At 38.1% G+C, this 24482-nt stretch overlaps 1 protein-coding gene and 1 long non-coding RNA gene across 7 annotated transcripts in view; one reads left to right on the top strand and one right to left on the bottom strand.

Moving 5' to 3' along the window:
• The window catches only part of LOC125164223 (uncharacterized), a 135502-nt gene that overhangs the window by 49517 nt on the left and 61503 nt on the right, over positions 1–24482 (top strand). For both annotated transcript variants that reach the window (XR_007151687.1, XR_007151688.1), the window contains exons 4-5: positions 6425–6587; positions 11785–11863. This is a non-coding gene — a long non-coding RNA (uncharacterized LOC125164223). The remainder of the gene's footprint in view (positions 1–6424; positions 6588–11784; positions 11864–24482) is intronic.
• PDE5A (phosphodiesterase 5A) overlaps positions 16175–24482 on the bottom strand; it is a 142078-nt gene continuing 133770 nt past the window's right edge. For 4 of the 5 annotated variants that reach the window (XM_047856812.1, XM_047856815.1, XM_047856814.1 and 1 more), the window contains exons 19-21: positions 24130–24204; positions 22634–22717; positions 16175–21033 (exon numbers count right to left, since the gene is read on the bottom strand). In XM_047856812.1, coding sequence (XP_047712768.1) covers positions 20896–21033; positions 22634–22717; positions 24130–24204 — 297 coding nt within the window. In that variant the 3' untranslated portion in view covers positions 16175–20895. The remainder of the gene's footprint in view (positions 21034–22633; positions 22718–24129; positions 24205–24482) is intronic. The other variant, XR_007151686.1, reaches the window with a different exon arrangement.

The following is a 24482-nucleotide window of genomic DNA, read 5'->3' as shown; positions in this document are numbered from 1 at the left end:
ACAGTATACAGGACAGCAGAGAATCTCTTGCTACAGAGATCAAGGGACTAAGGAACAGTCACGAGGAGCTGAAAAACGCTTTAAACGAAATGCATAACAAAATGGAAACCACCACAGCTCGGCTTGAAGAGGCAGAGGAGAGAATAGGTGAACTAGAAGATAAAGTTATGGAAAAAGAGGAAGCTGAGAAAAAGATAAAAAAATCCAGGAGTATGAGGGGAAAATTAGAGAACTAAGTGATACACTAAAAAGAAATAATATACGCATAATTGGTATCCCAGAGGAGGAAGAGAGAGGGAAAGGTGCTGAAGGGGTACTTGAAGAAATCATAGCTGAGAACTTCCCTGAACTGGGGAAGGAAAAAGGCATTGAAATCCAAGAGGCACAGAGAACTCCCTTCAGACGTAACTTGAATCGATCTTCTGCACGACATATCATAGTGAAACTGGCAAAATACAAGGATAAAGAGAAAATTCTGAAAGCAGCGAGGGGTAAACGTGCCCTCACATATAAAGGGAGACCTATAAGACTCGTGACTGATCTCTCTTTTGAAACTTGGCAGGCCAGAAAGAATTGGCACGAGATTTTCAGGGTGCTAGACAGAAAAAATATGCAGCCAAGAATCCTTTATCCAGCAAGTCTGTCATTTAGAATAGGAGAGATAAAGGTCTTCCCAAACAAACAAAAACTGAAGGAATTTGTCACCACTAAACCAGCCCTACAAGAGATCCTAAGGGGGACCCTGTGAGACAAAGTCCCAGAGACATCACTACAAGCATAAAACATACAGGCATCACAATGACTCTAAACCCGTATCTTTCTATAATAACACTGAATGTAAATGGATTAAATGCGCCAACCAAAAGACATAGGGTATCAGAATGGATAAAAAAACAAGACCCATCTATTTGCTGTCTACAAGAGACTCATTTTAGACCTGAGGACACCTTTAGATTGAGAGTGAGGGGATGGAGAACTATTTATCATGCGACTGGAAGCCAAAAGAAAGCTGGAGTAGCCATACTTATATCAGACAAACTAGACTTTAAATTAAAGACTGTAACAAGAGATGAAGAAGGACATTATATAATAGTTACAGGATCTATCCATCAGGAAGAGCTAACAATTATAAATGTCTATGCACCGAATACCGGAGCCCCCAAATATATAAAACAATTACTCATAAACATAAGCAACCGTATTGATAAGAATGTGGTAATTGCAGGGGACTTTAACACCCCACTTACAGAAATGGATAGATCATCTAGACACACGGTCAGTAAAAAAACAAGGGCCCTGAATGAGACATTGGATCAGATGGACTTGACAGATATATTTAGAACTCTGCATCCCAAAGCAACAGAATATACTTTCTTCTCGAGTGCACATGGAACATTCTCCAAGATAGATCATATACTGGGTCACAAAACAGCCCTTCATAAGTTTACAAGAATTGAAATTATACCATGCTTACTTTCAGACCACAATGCTATGAAGCTTGAAATCAACCACAGAAAAAAGTCTGGAAAACCTCCCAAAGCATGGAGGTTAAAGAACACCCTACTAACGAATGAGTGGGTCAACCAGGCAATTAGAGAAGAAATTAAAAAATATATGGAAACAAACGAAAATGAAAATACAACAATCCAAACGCTTTGGGACGCAGCAAAGGCAGTCCTGAGAGGAAAATACATTGCAATCCAGGCCTATCTCAAGAAACAAGAAAAATCCCAAATACAAAATCTAACAGCACACCTAAAGGAACTAGAAGCAGAACAGCAAAGGCAGCCTAAACCCAGCAGAAGAAGAGAAATAATAAAGATCAGAGCAGAAATAAACAACATAGAATCTAAAAAAACTGTAGAGCAGATCAACGAAACCAAGAGTTGGTTTTTTGAAAAAATAAACAAAATTAACAAACCTCTAGCCAGGCTTCTCAAAAAGAAAAGGGAGATGACCCAAATAGATAAAATCATGAATGAAAATGGAATGATTACAACCAATCCCTCAGAGATACAAACAATTATCAGGGAATACTATGAAAAATTATATGCCAACAAATTGGACAACCTGGAAGAAATGGACAAATTCCTGAACACCCACACTCTTCCAAAACTCAATCAGGAGGAAATAGAAAGCTTGAACAGACCCATAACCAGCGAAGAAATTGAATCGGTTATCAAAAATCTCCCAACAAATAAGAGTCCAGGACCAGATGGCTTCCCAGGGGAGTTCTACCAGACGTTTAAAGCAGAGATAATACCTGCTTTAAGCTATTCCTTCTCAAGCTATTCCAAGAAATAGAAAGGGAAGGAAAACTTCCAGACTCATTCTATGAAGCCAGTATTACTTTGATTCCTAAACCAGACAGAGACCCAGTAAAAAAAGAGAACTACAGGCCAATATCCCTGATGAATATGGATGCAAAAATTCTCAATAAGGTACTAGCAAATCGAATTCAACGGCATATAAAAAGAATTATTCACCATGATCAAGTGGGATTCATTCCTGGGATGCAGGGCTGGTTCAACATTCGCAAATCAATCAACGTGATACATCACATTAACAAAAAAAAAGAGAAGAACCATATGATCCTGTCAATCGATGCAGAAAAGGCCTTCGACAAAATCCAGCACCCTTTCTTAATAAAAACCCTTGAGAAAGTCGGGATAGAAGGAACATACTTAAAGATCATAAAAGCCATTTATGAAAAGCCCACAGCTAACATCATCCTCAACGGGGAAAAACTGAGAGCTTTTTCCCTGAGATCAGGAACACGACAAGGATGCCCACTCTCACCGCTGCTGTTTAACATAGTGCTGGAAGTTCTAGCATCAGCAATCAGACAACAAAAGGAAAGCAAAGGCATCAAACTTGGCAAAGATGAAGTCAAGCTTTCGCTTTTTGCAGATGACATGATATTATACATGGAAAATCCGATAGACTCCACCAAAAGTCTGCTAGAACTGATACAGGAATTCAGCAAAGTTGCAGGATACAAAATCAATGTACAGAAATCAGTTGCATTCTTATACACTAACAATGAAGCAACAGAAAGACAAATAAAGAAACTGATCCCATTCACTATTGCACCAAGAAGCATAAAATACCTAGGAATAAATCTAACCAAAGATGTAAAGGATCTGTATGCTGAAAACTATAGAAAGCTTATGGAGGAAATTGAAGAAGATTTAAAGAAATGGAAAGACATTCCCTGCTCATGGATTGGAAAAATAAATATTGTCAACATGTCAATACTACCCAAAGCTATCTACACATTCAATGCAATCCCAATTAAAATTGCACCAGCATTCTTCTTGAAACTAGAACAAGCAATCCTAAAATTCATATGGAACCACAAAAGGCCCCGAATAGCCAAAGGAATTTTGAAGAAGAAGACCAAAGCAGGAGGCATCACAATCCCAGACTTTAGCCTCTACTACAAAGCTGTCATCATCAAGACAGCATGGTATTGGCACCAAAACAGACACATAGACCAATGGAATAGAATAGAAACCCCAGAACTAGACCCACAAACGTATGACCAACTCATCTTTGACAAAGCAGGAAAGAACATCCAATGGAAAAAAGACAGCCTCTTTAACAAATGGTGCTGGGAGAACTGGACAGCAACATGCAGAAGGTTGAAACTAGACCACTTTCTCACACCATTCACAAAAATAAACTCAAAATGGATAAAGGACCTAAATGTGAGACAGGAAACCATCAAAACCTTAGAGGAGAAAGCAGGAAAAGACCTCTCTGACCTCAGCCGCAGCAATCTCTTATTCGACACATCCCCAAAGGCAAGGGAATTAAAAGCAAAAGTGAATTACTGGGACCTTATGAAGATAAAAAGCTTCTGCACAGCAAAGGAAACAACCAACAAAACTAAAAGGCAACCAACGGAATGGGAAAAGATATTTGCAAATGACATATCAGACAAAGGGCTAGTATCCAAAATCTATAAAGAGCTCACCAAACTCCACACCCGAAAAACAAATAACCCAGTGAAGAAATGGGCAGAAAACATGAATAGACACTTCTCTAAAGAAGACATCCGGATGGCCAACAGGCACATGAAAAGATGTTCAGCGTCGCTCCTTATCAGGGAAATACAAATCAAAACCACACTCAGGTATCACCTCACGCCAGTCAGAGTGGCCAAAATGAACAAATCAGGAGACTATAGATGCTGGAGAGGATGTGGAGAAACGGGAACCCTCTTGCACTGTTGGTGGGAATGCAAATTGGTGCAGCCACTCTGGAAAGCAGTGTGGAGGTTCCTCAGAAAATTAAAAATAGACCTACCCTATGACCCAGCAATAGCACTGCTAGGAATTTACCCAAGGGATACAGGAGTACTGATGCATAGGGCCACTTGTACCCCAATGTTCATAGCAGCACTCTCAACAATAGCCAAATTATGGAAAGAGCCTAAATGTCCCTCAACTGATGAATGGATAAAGAAATTGTGGTTTATATACACAATGGAATATTACATGGCAATGAGAAAAAATGAAATATGGCCTTTTGTAGCAACGTGGATGGAACTGGAGAGTGTGATGCTAAGTGAAATAAGCCATACAGAGAAAGACAGATACCATATGGTTTCACTCTTATGTGGATCCTGAGAAACTTAACGGGAACCCATGGGGGAGGGGAAGGAAAAAAAAAAAAAGAGGTTAGAATGGGAGAGAGCCAAAGCATAAGAGACTGTTAAAAACTGAGAACAAACTGAGGGTTGATGGGGGGTGGGAGGGAGGAGAGGGTGGGTGATGGGTATTGAGGAGGGCACCTTTTGGGATGAGCACTGGGTGTTGTATAGAAACCAATTTGTCAATAAATTTCATAAAAAAATAAAAAAAAAAACAAAAAAAAACACACACACACCTTAAAATGGATTTAAAAAATGGGGGAAAATAATACCAAATACCTTTTTCGGAGTCGTATATCTCCCTAAACCAGTGTATATAAGATTGCTGTAGACCTCATTTTCATCAATAATTATTTTTCTCTAAAAATTTGACGAGACTTATTGTAAACCTATCTAAGCCTGACAGATCTTTTTTTCTTCTTTATGGGAAAATTTTAAAAGAGCAATTTAATTCCTTTAATTATAATAATATATACAATATAGTGGTATAAATATAATGTAATATAGTGTATATAATAATATCATGTAATGTATATATTATATATAATACTATAATTTCTTTAATTATAATACTATACATATTTATATTTTGAATCCGTTTCAGTGAATTATTTGTTTCTAGGGTGTTTTCTTTTGTCTGTTACCAAGATTTTTTTCACTAATATATTTAATATATTTGTATTGGTTTTGTCTCCTCTTCTTTTTTTTTTTCATTTTGGTCATTGAACATGAAATACTTATTCAAACACACCAATAACTAGAAAATTGCAAATTCAAATGACAGTGTGATGAAATATTCTTCCCTCCAAATGTCTTCTCTTCATTTTGTATGTTGTAGGTCACACCAAAATGGCTGTTTTCCTCTGCACTTAGAGACTCTAAGAAACTTTATATATATGCAGTGTGTATGTATGCACATGTAACTCTTACTACAGATATAATTTATGTTTACTGTTGAAAATCTGAACATGCAGATATGCAAAAAGGAGACAGTAACCTTCAATAACCCCTTCATTTAAGAATTGCCACTATTCACATTCATTTTAGGTTGGGTTCCCTGAAAAACAGACTTGAAAACAGATAATTCAGTGCAGTTTATTGGGGAGTGCCCTTGGGTAACCACCTGTGAGTGAGTGAAGGCAGCAGGACTGGGTGGGTGGGGTGGGGGGTGGGGGAGGAACTTAGTCTGCTATGCAAAAGCAGCAAAGTCCTTGGCCAATCCTCTGAGGAAGTCTGGAACTGGAATAGCCCTTCAGAGTTGTACCTCACTCAGACAAGGGGGTTGGGTCTTTGTTCGAACCCTCATTGTCCGGTGATAGGATGCAGGCTGCCCCTGGAGAGAGAGTGTAACCTTGACCTTCAGCCTGGGACAATTTATTGGCCCAGCTGTGAGCTGACATTGTCAGCAATCAACAGTCGGGACAGCCTGGACAGTGAGTGCCTTGTGCCTTGGTGTGCCTTGGTGTGCCAGGGTTCGGGTGGAGGTGGCTCTGGTAGGAGATGAATCTTGTCAGTACACCACGGTATCCACTAAAATCCACCTCTTGCACTGCTTGGGTCAACTTGCTTAATATAATAAATTTACTTCAGCTGGGAACAGCTCCTCTAGGATTCTGATTGGTCTCTTTTTCTGAGGAAAAATAGGTTAGTGGGATGAACTTTTAGCCCCAGGAGGGCAGCTATCCTTGGGGTCCTTGTAATGAGATAAATGTAATTTATCCTTGTAAATGAGAATTTACAATCTCTGTCTTCTGTTTCTCATTCTAGATTTGCCTTGCCTTAGGGGCTTTCCCTGAGAAGCCCAGGACTCTGGCTCACACTGTGGTGGCTGTACTTACCCATTTTCTTCTGAAATTTGGCAAAGAAATACTAAAAGATGCTCCAGTGGATAAATCTGGGTACCAAACATATTTCTTCCTGCTCCAATGGTGTAAGAGCAACCCTATCTTTTGTTACCCTGGGTTAATTATTCCTGCCGGGATGGTAACTTCTTTCCTTGCCTATTGGCCTCTGGGGAAATAGGATTTCCTAACTCATAGAGGCCAGAGTTGGGGTGGGAAGTGGTGGCAATAGGGCAACTTTTACCTTTACTCTTTATTTCTCAGACCCATATATTCTGCCCATTGAAGACAGAGCACCCTATGATGGTTCTTAGTAAGTACACATTGTATCCCGGAGGCTGATGCCTCACTCTTGCAGTGTATACCCATTTTTATTCCTTAGGCGAATTTCCGAATTTAGATTTGCTGACCAAATGGCTACAGTAAAATCAGCTTACAAAGATGAGAGTAAGTGTTCCTTCCTACATCTATCTAGGCCATGGCAAAAATACCCTGGGCTGTCTACAAATGCTCTTCTCCTATTCCATTCCAGATTGTTTGCTCTGGCTGGCAATTTGCACCCCTAAGTTAGTGCTTCCAAGGAACCTTGCCCTAGTATGGAGGAATGGATTCTGTCATGGAATTGTCCTGGCAAACAGCTTGTAAAATGAAGGATATAATTGTAGTTGGCGAATATAGAGTGAAGTATCAGTAAATACCTCACTATGCCATGATAGTTAAAATCTCCACTTGGGAATAATACATTATATATTTCAAGAAGAAAGCAGTCTGTTCTAAAAGAGGTCAGTTTGGCCAACCTGAAAATGGGAATACAAACTTCGCAGAAGACTGTTCTGACTTAGCCTAATGAATGATTAACTGGCTGAAATATCATTAAGGTTATGACTGTGTTGTATATCAAGCTTGTTTAGGGCAAATAAAACAGCACTTAGAGGATTGTGCTGAAATAAGCAGATTGCAGCAAATGCTGTTTGGCCTTTGCAATAAAATGTTTTCCTTAGCCTTTTTTTTTCCTCTTGTAAGAGATAGCAAAAAAATTGATGATGGCTTTCTGTTTAATTGGGATGTATGGGGGTAACATGGAGGAAAGAGGTTTTTGGATGGAGAAAGAGGAATAGGTACAATAAATAGGGATCATCTGTGAGGACTCAGCTGTCCTTTGATCCCCCTCTCCTTGTTCAGTGGTAGGAAAAGTGCATAATGATCCTCCCTCAGGACAACATAATTAGGATGTATGTCTGTGGGCCAACAAAGATGGCACAGGTGATGTCTACACTGTGACCTCCATCGATCTGTTGGAAACAGCCACACGGGAAGGCCTGAAGTGCCCTTTGCTCAGAGACAGGTGGTGAGCTCATTGGGCTCCTTCTGCTATGATAGCACTGTAGTGAGGAGAGCAGGGACTTTGAAGCCAGACCCGAGTTCATATTCTGGCTGTGCCACCTGCAAGCTGTGTGACTTTGAGTAAGTAACCTAACTTCATCTGCCTTGTTTTCTGGTCTGAAAAATGGGGATAAAATTATCTACTAAATGAGATTGTTGTAAGAATAAAATGAGTTAGTGTATGGAAAAGGTCTAGCACATAGTTACTGCTCAATAAATGTTCACCTCCTTCCCTCTACCCCACTAGAAGGCCTTGCTATGCTGCAGGGAATTGTCCTCTGGTGATTCTATAGAAAAGTCCTCTTTAGGCATGAAATCACCTGCCAATTGTGGCCAGGACACAGGCTTCGTGGCTCTTGGGGGCCAACTAAGGTGCAGGGCTCTGCAGAAAGATGTTTCACCGTACCTATGACAGGACGGATGCCAGGGTCTCTTCCCTGGCCATGGCAGAGTTCTTTCTCTGAAGAGTTGGAATAACCCCATTCTCATGTGGAGTATACCCCAGGTTTTGAAGAGGCTCCAAACTAGAGGGACAAGGAAAGCCTAAGGCTGAGCAGAGAACCAACCTTACCCTAGATCTGGGCTTCTGATGAAAGCACTGCTAGCCTCACCTTCTCTTCTAAATGTCCTTTGAAATGCTTACTCTCCATGGTAGACTTGGAGCAGACTGCTTTACCTGAGGGATGCTTTTTGCAAGTCTTCCCCAGGGCCTCTTTCAAAGCTTGATTGATCCCTAGCTTCTGCTAATAAACCTCTGGTGTGGCAACCTGCAGGGATCTTTGCCCTCCCAAATTGCTCCTGGATATTGATTCAACCCATCAGGACATAGATGGTAAATCAGAATGAGAGCCTTTGCCCTTACTCCCAGATCTAGAAACAATTTGATGAACTTCGAGTAAGCAGTATTTATAACATATAAAATGTCAGCTCTCCCTTTGCCCCTCTCGGCCTGTGGCATGCCACATACAATTTGTCTTTGTTCCAACTGTGACAGGACGTAATCTCGTCATTCTGGCCTGTTGCAATTAAGTGTTCTCAAAGCATATGATCAATGAGGAAGAGGAGGAGGACTGATAATAGACTAATCTTTCAAGGTCCTGCTTAAGCAATCATAGATAATATAGGAGAGGAAATTCTGGAAACCATCATTTTATGTATGTATATATGCACCCCACAACATATTTAAAAAATTTTTAATTCCAGTGTAGTTAACATACAGAGTTACATTAGATTCAGTATTAGTATAGTATGGTGATTCAGCAGTTCTGTATATTACTCAGTGCTCATCGAAATCAATGTATCTTAATCCCCTTTACCTATTTGACTCATCCCTCATACCACACTCCTTTCGTAACCATCTGCTTGTCTTCTACAGTTAAGAGTCTGTTTTTTTGGTTTGTCTCTTTTTCCCCTTTGTTCATTTGTTTTGTTTCTTAAATTCCACATATGAGTGAACTCATATGGTATTTGTCTTTCTCTGACTGGCTTATTTTGCTTAGCATTATACTCTAGATCCATCCATGTTTTTGCAAATGGCAAGATTTCATTCTTTTTATGCTTGAATAAGATTCCATTGTATATATATATATATACCACATCAAAATAAAAAGCTTCTGCACAGTAAAGGAAAACAAAAAACTAAACTAAAAGACAACCTACTGAATAGGAGAAAATATTTGCAAATGACATATCCAATAAAGGAGAAGTAATCAAAATATCTAAAAACCTTATAAAACTCAACACCCAAAAAGCAAGTAGTCCAATTAAAAAATGATCAAGAGACATGAACAAACATATCTCCAAAGAAGAGCTACAGATTGCCAACAGATACATGAGAAGATGCTCTCAACATCATTCATCATCAGGGAAATGCAAATTATCACCTTACACCTGTCAGAATGGCTAAAATAAAAAACTCAAGAAACAAGTGTTGGTGAGGATGTGGAGAAAAAGGAACCCTTGTTCACTGCTGGGAGCACAAACCAGTACAGCCACTGTGGAAGACAGTATGGAGGTTCCTCAAAAGGTTAAAAATAGAACTACCCTAGGATCCAGGAATTTGCATTACTAGGTATTTACCCAAAGAATGCAAAAACACTAATTTGAAGGGATACATGCACCCTGATGTTTATTGCATCATTATTTACAATAGCCAAACTATGGAAGGAGCCCAGCTGTCCATCAATAGATTAATAAATGAATGGAAGCCATCATTATTATCCTACTTCTGTCCCTATTGAAATTCAATCTTAAAGCCCCCAGGTTTTTACTTTTCTCTTTCATACATAGACAGAATATGTTGTACTTTTGTTGAGGTGAAAAATCCAAATATTTAGAACAAAGTTTTCAATGAGTTTGCTCTTCAAACTTCTAGGATTCAGTTTAATCACTGAATCATTTTTTACATGGCTTTGTGTGGCTTTAATCTCGGGGTTGTAAGCAGTTAGAAGAAGAGAGCAATATTTTAGATCAGTGGTTCTCAAGCTTTAGAGTACATCAGAATAACCTGGAGGGCTAATACAAAACTCATCTTGCCCATCCTGACCCTCAGCACTTCAGGCATGGTGCCTGAGCATCTGCATTTTTAACAGGTGATGCTGGTGCTGATGCTGCTGGCCCAGAACCCGGCTTCGAAAATCACTGATTTACATAATAAACACCTGAGCATTTGGAACTGTTAGAGAGCAGAACTATTTTGTAATGAAAAGTATAGCAGATTTGATGGGGGGAGTCTTGGGTTCAAGTGGCAAAATGCAGACTACAAGTGGTGAAGCAACTGAGTTTTCAAGACTCAGTTTCATCATAAAATCAGGAATGAAAATAATGCCTGTGCCACAGAATTGCGGGTAAGATGAGATAAGATCATGTGTGTGAATGAGCTTGGTAAATGGCAAAGTACAATCTAAGTTTAACTCGTTCTGGATGTGCTTTCAGTAGTCAGTTTTTTCTTCTTAAGATTTTAACTTCTGGGATAGAAATCTTTCATCGTTATCATCATCATGAAAATAGTAACAATAACCATGTCTCCCAGTCTCCCACTTGTGTACTTTTTGTGCTAGGCACTTAACACATTTTGTTTACATCTTTCAAAAGCCCCATAAAATCTATTTTATCATATAAATGTTTGCTTTCCTAAAAGGAATAGAGTCAGAATTTACATAATTTTTTGAAGATGGAGGAAGAGGCTATGATGTAAGCAATGCATGCAGTCTCTAAAAGCTCAAAAGGGCAGAGAAACAGCCTTTAGAAGGAATGCAGCGGTGCTAACACATTTTAGACTTCGGATCTCCTGAACTGTAAGATAATAAGTTTTAAGTGCATGCATTTCTGGTAATTTCTTACACCAGCAATAGGAGGCTAACACAATTAAAATTTTCAATGAAAAATTAGAAGATTGGGTACAGAAGCGATGTTTACATTTTTCATTGTCCAGGCAGTGCATGTGAAAATCAGTTCACACTAGCAGTGTCTAGGTACCATCCCTTCTTATTCAGGTTCAGGAACAATTTTCTTATATATTTCATTGTCAAATGTGCTCCTCCTCCCTAATTTCATAATTTCCACTGAGAGAAAAAAAGAGCAACTCTGTTATACTCACAATGTTGTGGCTCTTTACAACCTGTTGGTGTGAAAATAGTATCTTCTTGTTTTTGCAGTTCCCTAATACCATTTATTTATATTGGTTATATTATTAGTTCTGACGATGCCACATCCATTGTGCTGCTTATGAATACTGGCTGCCAGTGAGCTGATGGTCATCAGGTGATGATCATCATAAATGCAAGTCTTAGAATAGGCAGAAGAAAAATATGAATGATAATTTCTGGTCATGTTAAATTTACCTTTCAGAATTTTATAACACAAAATAGAACAACATACCTTACAACTATGCTTTTCTTCAAGTCTTTAGGCCGTAATCACTGCATTCCTGGGATCTCATTCAATGTTGGCTCGCTCCTGCCTTCTATACAGCCACTAGCACGTAAGTAAGAAGAATGCTCTGACTTGTACATTATGTCCCTCAAACAGCAGATGGACAGACTCAGGAAAGCGCAGATTTACCACATTGGTCAGAAGCAGGAGAGGCCATTGACTGAAGTGGCCCACTGATATTGTAGAATGACACTCTAGAAAGACCTTACAGGAGATAGGCATAGCACTCTGAGAAAACCATGTGATGCTGGCTGGTGTGGAGCTTTGCAGAGATACTTAGGTAAATAAGGTGTTTGAAGAACACGTATAGGTTGGAGAACATGTTATGGTTAAATGGGTTTGCTAAGTTACATTCCCTGCCTGAAACCCCATCCCTTTAGCAAGCTAGATCTTGAAACAGGCCACATAACCAGACACTTTTACCTAGGATTTCCAACTTACACTGGATTATATTGGGTTCGAAAGGTAAGGAAAAGAAACAAATTTCCAGCATTCACTGCTTTTTATTAAATTTACTTCACCCACTTAAGGGGTGTGGACTGATGTCTATGACCCTCCAGTCGGGTATTTGACGGAGCTGAGTTAGAGGTGGAACAAGAGGCTAAAAGTGTCATTTTAGAGGTGTTCCTTCATTTGGAAAGACAAGAGTAAAAAATTGATTCCTCCCAACAGCCTCAATCAAAGAACTCTATTGTCTGAATTTCATGGGGATCTGATGCTACTCTTGTGGCTTCTGACTTCAGGCATTGTGAATTGCTTCAATTCAGTTCTTTCAAAAGTTTCAGCTTTTCTTGGAGAACCATTACCCATTTACCCTGTTTCCTGCTTGCATGGGCATTAAATACCCTTCATTATATATATCTGCAAATATTCCTTGGTCTGACAAAGTATCAGTTCACACGCTTACTCATTTGATTTTTAATTGGCTTTATTTTGGCCTCTGGCGATTTCTCTTTCTTAAGAGTTCAAACATACATTTGTTGAAGCACATTTGCTTTATTTTATACATTTATAAAGATCTATACATCATACCAATACTTTATAAATAGTTTTAATCTTCATCATTCATAACTATAAAACCAGTAAGTATTTAAATAAATAAATAAATGACGGGAAAACTTTCAAGTTCCCTAGTCAGCTACCTCTAGGTCTGCACACATACTGTTCCTTCTGCCTGGAATGTTCTTCTCCCTTTTCACTTGGCTAAACCAGATATCATACTCTGAAGGAAGCCAACTGTGAACCCTCAAGTTTGAATTAAGTACCTCTACTTCCCACCCTCAATGCACAGACCGGAGATCATTGTCCCTTGTGTGTAGCTTCCATTGCACTAGAAGCTCTGTGAGGCCAGGCCTTTTAGTTTACCCCTGCTTGGGTTGAGAATGAAATGTTTGTGAGTGAATGAAGGAACATCTTTGGTTGACTTTTGTTTGCCTATTTATTTTTAAGTGCAAATCCTTTCTCCTCCATAAGACCGTTGGCCTCTAGCCTTTATGACTTTAGCTTTGTAGCAATATGGTACAATTCCCACCGGGAGTAATGCCACCAATGGTTATCAATTTATTAATGAAAGTCTGGTAGCTAACTTATTTTTCACAGCAGGAAACAAGTATTTTTTCCTAAGATACTGTTTTATTCAGCTTGTTTTTTCATGTTAAATTTTAGCTCTTGTCCAGCTGAGAATGTCTAAAAACACTATATTGATTTTTGTTTCCTTTCAGTGGAATTACCTTCCTGTTTCTTTATAAAAATATCAATTTTATGTCAGGTGGAAAATTATGGAAATCTGTTCTTTCACTCAGTATTTGTTGAGTACCTTCAAAGTACAAGGAAGATGCAGAGATGCTGGTAGGTTAGGAGGGCTGTGTGATTCAAGGTGTCTTAGGGCACAGGAGAATCAAATATGTTTGAAGGCCAAGGGGATGGAGATAGAATAGAAAAAAGAGAAACAGAGGTTTCAAGAAAGAGGAAATAATATAGAACATAATCGTCCCTTCATCTCCCAAGAAATCTGTAACTTATTCTAACAGACTCAGTAGAGCACTCTTAGAAACTACTCCTATTGGCTTGTGTGAATGAGGGGAGAGAGAGGGGGAGAGAGAGAGCATGAGCACACGTGAGCAGAGCAAGCAGTTGTAGCTGAAGCAGTCATTAACCATGTTTTATGCCTTTCTTCCTTGGGTTATGCAGATCAGTGAGACCAGAGAATTCCTGAATTTCAGAGAGCTGATTGGTAAAAGGAGAAGCTTATTTCTTACAGTAATATGCTAGACAGACATACAGGAATATGTCAGATAAAGCCTAAAACACTCCTGTTGGGTAAGGGGAAACAGTGATATGAAGTGAAATATGGCTTTAAAAGTAATCAATGTTGGGGATATTAAGGTTGAAAGCTATTGTGGCAGTCTACGTTTACTGCTTCCCCCCCCTGCTGTCCCCCACTGTCTGGCCATGCAATCTTGTCCCTTACATGGTGATTTAGAAAGAAGAATCCTAAAAAGTGCCATTGAGATTGCTGTTAGATGATTGAGAAAGTCAACTTAGTTCCTGTATATTTTACACACACACACACACACACACATACACTTAAAATAAGGCAAGCCAGAGAGAAATCATGCATATAATTCGTCAGATTTCTTTTGGTTTCAAATAATTATTTAGATTCCATTCATACCTTTTGTGCATATTTATTTTGAGGAAGTGGTTTGTGAACAGGAAACATAGTTTTTGTTTGTTTGCCAAGGCTGAACATAGCTTAAAATCAGAGAATATTCTCTGCAAGTTCAAAGAGTTTCTGTGAATTTAATGTCATGTGCCTTAAAAATAAAAAATCATATTGTGACACTTGCATATATCAAACATAGGAATCCCGGTTTGCTGAGAAGGCAGCACAGTTAATAGCAAGAATGTGAGTTGAAGAGAATTGTCATACAGCTTTCGTTTTCTGCAAAATGGGATGCTGTCTCCATGGATGGAATATTGAGTATCAATCAGAGCGTTCAGATGATCAGTTATTGTTTGGAGGACATCTTGATGAAATGATCACTGAACAAAGAGCAGTAACCAAGAATTAATTCTCTATTGATTATTTCCGTTTTGTTTTTCTTTAGCTAGTAAAAATATTTTAAAAAGCAGTTTGGGTGGCTCAGTCTGTTAAGTGTTCGGCTTCAGCTCAGGTTGTGATCTCACGGTTCTTGAGTGAGTTTAAGCCCCGCTCAGAGCCTAGACCCTGCTTCAGATTCTGTGTCATCTCTCTGCCCCTTCTTGGCTCATGCTGTCTCGTCTCTCTCTCTCACAAATAAATAAACATTAGAATAAAAACATTTAGGGGCTCCTGGGTGGCTCAGTCGGTTAAGTGTCTGACTTGATTTCAGCTAAGGTCATGATCTCACACTCCATTTCAGGCTCTGCACAGTCAGTGTAGAGCCTGCTTGGGATTTTCTCTCTGCCCCTCTCCCTGCTCATGCTCTCTCTCTCAAAAATAAATAAACATTTTTAAAAATTAAAAAAAAAAAAAAAAGCAGTTTTATTCATTGTACCCAGTAGGGGAGGAGTACTTTAAATAAAACAGAAACTCTCATGCCCCCTACTGGTCAGAAAATCTAAACTATTATTTTACATGAGCTTTCATTTTATTTTTGTCTTTAGTTTTGTGAATTAGGTATAGTCTAGATATTATGTCCCACATGAAGAGGACTTGTCTAGGGCTTGTCATATTAGCAAAACTAAATAATGAATCAGATATTCTGAATTTAATTATACCCTCACACCTCTACATTAGCAGTACTGAAACAGGGTGGTATCTGGGATTTTTGTGAAGGTGGGACATTAGCTATTCAGATGAACTATAGGCAAATTAACAGTAAAAACCCAAACAAAACCAAACCTGCTGGGTGAGATAAGTCTTCTCTCTAAAGCTTGTAGATAGCCCATTTGATCCACTAAGAATGGATTTTGGAACTTTTACAATTAAAATTCAAAGAAAGAACTAAATGGAATAAATACCTGCTTTGAAACCAGACAGGTCTAGGCTCGAATCCAGCTCACACCATTTGTCAAGTATTTAACTCCTAAGTCTTAGCTCCTTATGCAACAGTAAGCAGGTAATCATCACCCTCCGGAGAGCTGTTACCGACTTGAAGCACAGGAAGTATGGAAAATGTTGCCTTCAAATTGGTAGCAAAGGATGTTAATAAAAAGAAGACTATTACTGAGAGGAGTCTTGACTAAGGAAAGGGTTTGATTAAACCACATTTTCTCAGCTAATATGACCAAAGGCTAGCTTGCCTACAGTCTCTCAAAGCATTGGACCCATCCTCCCTGCCTAAAATTCCCCTAATAATCACACAGTAGTCATACCTACTTATTCATTCTTCTTTTTATTCTTACAAAGCATAGCAAAATGAGTAAACAACTGACAGGTGAAGAGTTTGCACAACAGAAGATCACTCTGACCATCTCTTGATTTTATAGGGATCACAGGTAGGGAAGTGTTCCTTTAAAGTGATTTTGTCATGGAAGAGTCATCTGACATGGTTCTCATGGTGGGGAGAGGAAAGACAAGAAATCAACACTCACAATTATTTAAAAGGACTTTAAAGCTAAACATAATATACACAGTAACTCCTTTATCCTAGTACAAAAATAGTGCCAGAAACTATATATTTGTTCAAATATATTGAAAAAGGTATAAGAATACAAATAGATATTAACAGTGGCTAGTGATGATCCGTAAGGTTTTCTTTTCTTAAACCGTAATAGAAATTTATATTTTCAACTATTTACACTGCTTTCAATGACATTTATTAAGACATGTTTACACAGGCTTTTGAGAAGCATATGGAAGGGCCAAGTGAGCTTTAATACTTTCTTCCTTGCTCCCTGTGGTGGAGCAGAAGGGGTCCAAAACTGTGCACAATTTAACAATCTAAGAGAACTCTGAGTAAGCTCTACCTGGCTAGCAAATGGGAAAAAAACCTATATAGTAGAATACATGACTCCTTACTTAAGGTGTTCTTTAAGCTATCAACAGGCTAAATGATCCATACTTGTTAGAAGGCAGGATGTTCACGGACAGATTCTTAGTAAGTTCCAGGTAAAGAAGATCCTTGAGGGGGAGGGTGCAGGGGCGGGGCGGGAGAAGGTCCTCAGAAAACTGTATAATATGTATTTTATAGATGAAAATGAAAGTGATATAACGTACCCTATATTTTCATGTTCAATTGGCAGGATCAGAAGCTGGTAAGTCTCTTATCCAGCACTTCCTGCAGACTGTGAGCTCCTTGAGGTCACTGCTCTGTCTCTTTGGCTGAACACAGTGCCTGACATGTCACAGGGACTCGATAAAAGGTGGACTGTTGCATGTCTAATACTGAGATGTTAAATTATACCACCTCATTTTCAACGTTTATTTTTTATTTTTGGGACAGAGAGAGACAGAGCATGAGCGGGGGAGGGGCAGAGAGAGAGGGAGACACAGAATCGGAAACAGGCTCCAGGCTCCGAGCCATCAGCCCAGAGCCTGATGCGGGGCTCGAACTCACGGACTGCGAGATCGTGACCTGGCTGAAGTCGGACGCTTAACCGACTGCGCCACCCAGGCGCCCCTATACCACCTCATTTTAACTACAGTTGTTCACAGGAGAGGACAGCAATTACACCTTTTCCTCCTCTCTTCTTAAAATCACTCTTGTAAACAAAACAAAGCAAAACAAAACAAGAGCACTGCTTTTGATGACCTATAAAGTGTTAGGAGTAAAATCTGGTGGAAAACACAGGAAAACTGAAAGTCAAACTGGAGTAGGTCTAACATTTGTGCTCTATGCTAAAGATAAAGGCACTTCCACTGCTAGGCAAGAATACATCTGTGACCAGTTTCCTCCCAGAACCCAGTATTTCCAGTATATTTTCATACACTTTCTTATCTCAGTACTCTTATTGAAGGAAACTATTCTTTATGATTAAGAGATCAGTGGTGACAACACCACTGTCCAGAGTTTGTACCTTGAGGCAAGGTGCTCAAAATCTCACAGTCACTGGTGATGCACATGAGAAGCCAAATAAATGTATTGTCTTGTTTTCAATCTTCAAAACAGGAAGTGACATGTGGAATGAGATACCATGCTCTGTAGCCCAATATCCCACCTCTGACACTGGTCTCCAAGACCCACTAAGGGCTTACACAGTAGCTGCCCTCTGTGACATTCTCCTTGAAGACAAAGGCTTCACCCAAACATAACTCCTTTAACAGCCCAATGTGTTCAGGCACACAGAGGTTAAGTGACTTACACAAGTTCACACAGGACTGCGACTGGCAAGGGCCAGTCTTGTGAAAAATAGAAGGCCGGACAATTTTATAGAGATTTTTTAACAACTTAGTATAATAGTGGGGACTTTTGGAGCTAAAAATTGAAATGAAATGGTATGTCATTCAGTTATAACTATCACAAAACTACTTTAATCCAGAAAAAGAATAACTTCTTGCTAGTTATGGGTAACAGAAATATAGAGCAGGATGAGGGAGGACTATATATATATATATATATATATTCCCACTATGTGTATGTATATATATATATTCCCACTATATATATATATATATATATATATATATTCCCACTTGAGAAGATACTGGGAAAAATATTCACGTAAGAACTAAAGCTTTGATTTTGCCTCTGTACCAGATATTAATCTATGTATGGAATGATTTTCCTAAAAATTAAAAATTATTTGCACCAACTAACTGGTCCTAAAGAAGTACTCTTCTTATAAGAACTAAAACTTCCAACAACAAAATAGGCATGGTACTACCCAACTTCTTTTAATTGCTAAACTAGTAAAGTAAAATAAACCACTGTCTAAAGGTAAACCAAACAATTTCTAATCTAAATATATCTTCTTGCTTGTTAAAATGACACACATACAAAACCTCCATACATTTCAGTGGCATAGATTAGATGGAGCTAAACAAACTACTAAAGGATATGATTACAGATTTTAGCATAACTGCTAAATCACAATGTGTATGATGTAAAGGTCATTAAAGACTGCTATTCTTTAAACAATTTTTCTATACTAAGGAATTATGTATGCATGCATAGGGGGATACCAGTATATAGATATGTTATTTTAGTAACAGCCTGTGTAATTTACACACCAGTGCCACCAAGAGGCAATCTTATAGATCTCACCTATATGACATCAAATAAAAATCGAATAACATCCTGAAAATACAAGTATTACAACAATAATACATATGGAAACAAACAGCTGATAACATTCTATACTAGCCTTTACCACTACAAAGTAATGGCAATACAATTTGTTTTGCCCTTTTTTTTTTTACCTGAATGGTAAGAAGTAAGTCACATTATGTAAGATACACTCTCAGAATTTTAAAAACTTAATGAATAAGTTGAATTTTAGGCAGTTTAGAGAAAAAAAAGGTGTTTCAGAATGCTGAACCATGGCCCCAAGAGATTTGCTATCCAATTTAGTGATAGCTAAAAACTCAGAACCTGTTTTTTGGGAAGGGGGGTGGTTAACAATTCAGACAAATATTTCTCTTCCTACTCTGCCCCAGTCCAAACATTTCCACATATTTGGAACAGATTTTCCTTTCTTGAACCAGTTGTTCAATTCATTATCTACTTCTCCAGTACTGAATAAATGTGTATTTATGGCACACGTGTTCAATGGGAATCCATTCAAAAGGGCTCAAATCTAAGACAATGTTAACATTTTCTAAATGTACTAAAAGCTAAATGAAGTGAATACCAACAACTATAAGCTCAGGGTCAACAATTAGCATACATAGCCAAACTTCTGTGATTCTAATTGACTAGTCCTATAAACTGAAATTGGGCAGTTTCTCAACTGCAAACTGAATACTCTTAAGTTTATTCAGGCCTAAGCTTTCTTATATTACAGTGCTCCCTCAATTTAATTTTGACCCCAATATCAAGGATGGCCCTTTGCTGTTTATATAATTAAAACTATTCTCTATACTTCCTTTGACAAAGAAAAATAATGGTTCATTTTACCTTTTATCTGCAGTCATATCTCACCTCAGGTCAGTGTTCCAGTTATCACTTTTTTTTTCTCAATTTTCTGTTGAGACTTAAACTGTTCACTTATAAACTATGGTTTGTAAGAAAAACAAGTTATTTAAAAAAGGAAGTTCAATGTTCAAAACACTCACTGACTCATAAGAGTCTTCCAACAGAATGTTTCCCTTCACTGACAGATATGGCCATTCCATTTCTCGATCACATTCATCCCTCAGTAAAGTCAGTGACCATGAAGTCAGTGAAATCAGTGTCTTCTCCTAAGGTTTCCCCTGCTTTCCATCAGATGGGTCAGATTTTATGGGTAGTCTCTGGATAAAATGTATGTGAAATGAAAGAGTTCTCCCCTTCCTGCTTCCTGCTCACTAACAAAAACAGCAAATCAATTAAACAATACCTTTTCTTTACAATACTGCCTTCTAGTACTTTCCATCTGTTTCAGAGTTTTAGCTTTTTTTGTTAATGCAAAACATTGCTGACAAATAGTATCTTTTCACCTTAAAATCCACTCAGCCAACAACACTTTATCTTTTGAAAGTTTTAAATGTCACAGAATACATTCAATTTTCTCCTAGCCTATTTTTGAGAAAAAAAAAGATTCCAAACATTCTTTACAAGATTGATAATTCAGAAAACACAAAAACAATTATTTAAAATCCCCAAGCAAAAAACCCCAAAAAACAAAAAACAAAACCCCCAAAACAACGAATAACAAAACAATCTCAGTGCAAGAATTCAACTTGCACTTTGCAGTACACAAAGTATCACAAACAGCGCTCTTATCCATGTGCTAAGAGTGGGTATCATTGATAATCTCAGATCAGTGGCATAAAACAAATATACAGAAAATATGTAATAGTCCCCTAAAAACATTTCATGCTATGTTCTTAAAAGTTGTGCAAAAATAAAAATACAGCAGTGGCAAAGTATACACTAAATCTGTACAGTGTGTGGCAAAACTAGACATATGCAGAATACACCATCTGTAAACTTCAACTTTGCTTGAATAGGCCACTCAGTTCCGCTTGGCCTGGCTGCTTTCCCCATTAATCAGCATTTTCTCCTGCTGTTCTGCAAGAGCCTGCCATTTTTGCCTGTTCTTCCTGCAGCCATCCAGCAAAGGGAAACAGTCCTCAGAAACGTGGGTCAAGGCCTAAAGAAGAAAAAGAAAGCAAACTAGAAAGCAGCGAGGAAATAAGCCCTCTCCTCAGGCCTATTTCAAAGAGTCACTTCTCACACTCATTTAGAAGCAGACCCACTGCTGGGGTTTTCACAAGTGTGTGGACACAGCCTGAGCCACTCGGGCACCCTGTTTTGTGTTTTCTATAAAATAGTTTTATACAATGTATTTAAATACACTTGTATTCGAGATTATAATAAAGATTGATTTGTAATTCTGCATGGTATTATTCTTTACCAACTATAATGCCATACATATTTAGATACAAGAATGTTCACTGCAGTTTTCTTTGAAATAGAGAAACTCTGAAAATAACATAAATACTCAACAACAGGGTTAGGTATATTATGTTACTATTTTGCAGGCTTTAAAAGTACATTATGATGAAGGGGCACCTGGGTGGCTCAGTCAGTTAAGTGTCCGACTTCAGCTCAGGTCGTGATCTCACGGTTCCTGAGTTCAAGCCCCGCATTGGGCTCTCTGTTGACAGCTCAGAGCCTGGAGCCTGCATCAGATTCTGTGTCTCCCTCTCTCTCTGCCTCTCCCCCACTCACGCTCTGTCCCTCAAAAATAAATAAGTGTTAAAGAAATAAAACAAAAAATACATTATGATGTAATATGAATTACAAAAAGCAAATTTAAGTGAAAAATATGAAAATGTCATAAAGCATATACAGTGATATATTAACAGTAGTGTCTTAGTAGAATTATAATTCTCTGACTTTTCTACGGTGAGAATATTACTTCTATAATGTAATACTTATAAATAAATGTAGTAAAAGCACAAATCAATATTACATAGAATTTAACATCAGATTCAAATGAAATAAATCCTTGCACACATATGAAATGTAAGATTAAACCATCACTGAGTTGTGAAAATGTCTGGATTAGAAGATTCTAGGGTTTGAGTTTTGACATTCTATGACAACTCTATGATAAATGCTGTCTTCCCAAATAATTAAAACTGAAGACAGTTTCCTATTCAAACGTTTAAAAACAAGGATAGTGTCTGCTTTCTGTATTTTGGGCATGAACATCTAAACTAGTAAACCAGATGTTTTAGGGAGAATATCTTTACCTAAGAAATAAAAACTCCAAGCCAGTAGGTGCAAGGAAATGGGACCCTGTAATATTTTTCCAGCTATCTTCTTTTCATCATTATAAAATTTTCCTTGACAATATGAAAACTACACTATAAGATGAGAAAAAGTTGGATACTTTTTTTTCTTTATTGAGGCCTAAACTTAGAAGAATATGCTGACATAATGTATGCACAGTATACCTCCTTAAGGTAGCACTGGCATATAATTCTTTTAAGTGTTCCTACACCAATTTGCTAGTCTAGCACACAGTGGGCACTCAACAGATAGTCACACATTGATGAATTAACGTTTTTGAAAAAAATCAAATATAAAATGTGTTCCTTGTTCAATGCAAACAACATGTTCATCAGCCAAAAAAAAAAAAGAAAAAAAAGAAAAAGGCCTAGTGTTAATCGTTTCAATTTACTTGAGGTTTTAATTCATAACACAGTCTAAGTTTAGCAAGTCTAGTGTTTTTGTATAAATACCTCATATAGTTGCAAGCAGATGGCATCTATGAACCCAACTTGCATACTTGGGATTTTGTTTTTCTTCTCCCTGTTCATCAGATCCTGAAAACACAAACACAGAAACACACACACACACACAACACACATATCTGCATTTACTTAAAGAACACAATGCAAGTTGGCTCCGAAAACATGAATCACCAGGTTAGCTGATGAAGGCCTGATACCTGCTTGTCTCCTTCCTTTGCCAGCCTCCTGCATTCCCTGCCAGCACTGTGCTCAGAAAGGCCCTGATTCTCTCTGTCTTGTTCATCCTGGCTGACTTTTCCCACACTACCCTTGGAATTCATCACTACTCTAGAGTCAACCACTGACCTAGAGCTGACCACCGACCTAGAGTCAACAACTGCCCTAGAGTTGACCACTGACGTGTATTTGGAGAACACACAGGCTTTGAATTGTCTATTGATGTGGAATCAAACACCCTCAGCTTTGTGGGGGAAGCCACTCAGGCCACAGCTGATTACAATTCAATCCACACAGAGAGCCTTCTTAGTGACGGTTATGCAGATGTCATTCTGCTTATTCCCAGGAGGTCATGGCTGGAGCACCAGACAAGCCCAGCACTCCCATGGGAAGCAATGAGTCTGTCACAGTACTTGTTTAAAATGAAGCAAATTCTCCATTAGCTGTTACCATTACTCTGCTACCCACGACTTTCTAAGAAGATTCTGAGCTTCTGAATGAGCCTACCATTACATTATAGGACACTGAGCTAATTGTGAAAGACTGAGACAGAAGATGTGCCCAGCTGAGACTAAAGAGCAGAGTGGATGAAACTGTACACACAGAAAGGGGGTCATAACCATGTCCCATTTAATATGGGCTCAATAAATGTCCATTTGGATTAAAAAAAAAATGACCGTGCTTCATTTTCAGGAAAAACTCATTCCAAAACCTAGAGATGGTTTGAGAAGGGTCTTCTTCTTGTCTGTGAGATCCAAACTCTATGTGAACAAGGCAGTGTCAAAAACCTTTAAAATCTGTGCCCTTCAACACAGCAATTCTGGGAATTTATCCTAACAAGATAATGAAAAATGGCACAGAAACACTTAGCAACATACATGTTTATCAAAGTGCTACTGGTAATAGTGAACACTGCAAACATTACCCCAAAGGTAGTGGATAGACTATGGCTGCATCTATTTCAGATAATCACTAGAAATAATAAACATAAGACCATTTGTCAGAATGAAACGTAGCTTATGATTTAAATTTAAATAGAAAAAACAAATTACAAAAAAAGTAGGTACAATATGATGAACCAAAGAGTCTTCTTTTATTTGCTTATATTTTCTGTAATAAACACATAAAATTCTCTTAATAAGAAAAATGCTTTAAAAAATAAAATGAAAAGAAATTGTATTCTCAAGGAAAGATCTCATAAAAGTGTTAAGAAGTCCACACTCACAGATGTATTGAAATAATTCCTACCAACAAGGTCTCAGACTTACAGCAGGTTCTATGTTGAGTTCTTTTCTCTCTCTGTCTCCTTGGTCAAAAAATTCAGTTGCTACAAGTTCTGCTATCTGAAATAAATGACCGATTAAGTTTTGGCAGTTAAAAGCATATAACTCTAGAACAGAGAATAGAATAGAGACTTTGAGTAAAGATAATAAAATCTATCAAATCTAGCTTCAACCACATTAGCAAAATGGTAATAGAACAATAATGAGTAATGGAAATTATATTTTATTTGCTTTTAAGTATGTATCTAATCACAAAGGCTAGAGTTTGTAATCTGAAATTAGGCAGAAAAAAGCAACATGTTATTTCAACTTCAGCAGTTAGTGGGGAAAAGGCCGTG

The sequence above is a fragment of the Prionailurus viverrinus genome, chromosome B1 (assembly GCF_022837055.1).
Source record: "Prionailurus viverrinus isolate Anna chromosome B1, UM_Priviv_1.0, whole genome shotgun sequence".
Taxonomy (NCBI): Eukaryota; Metazoa; Chordata; class Mammalia; order Carnivora; family Felidae; genus Prionailurus; species Prionailurus viverrinus.
Note: the sequence above shows the minus strand (reverse complement) of the source record. Positions and strands in the feature narration are given on the sequence as shown.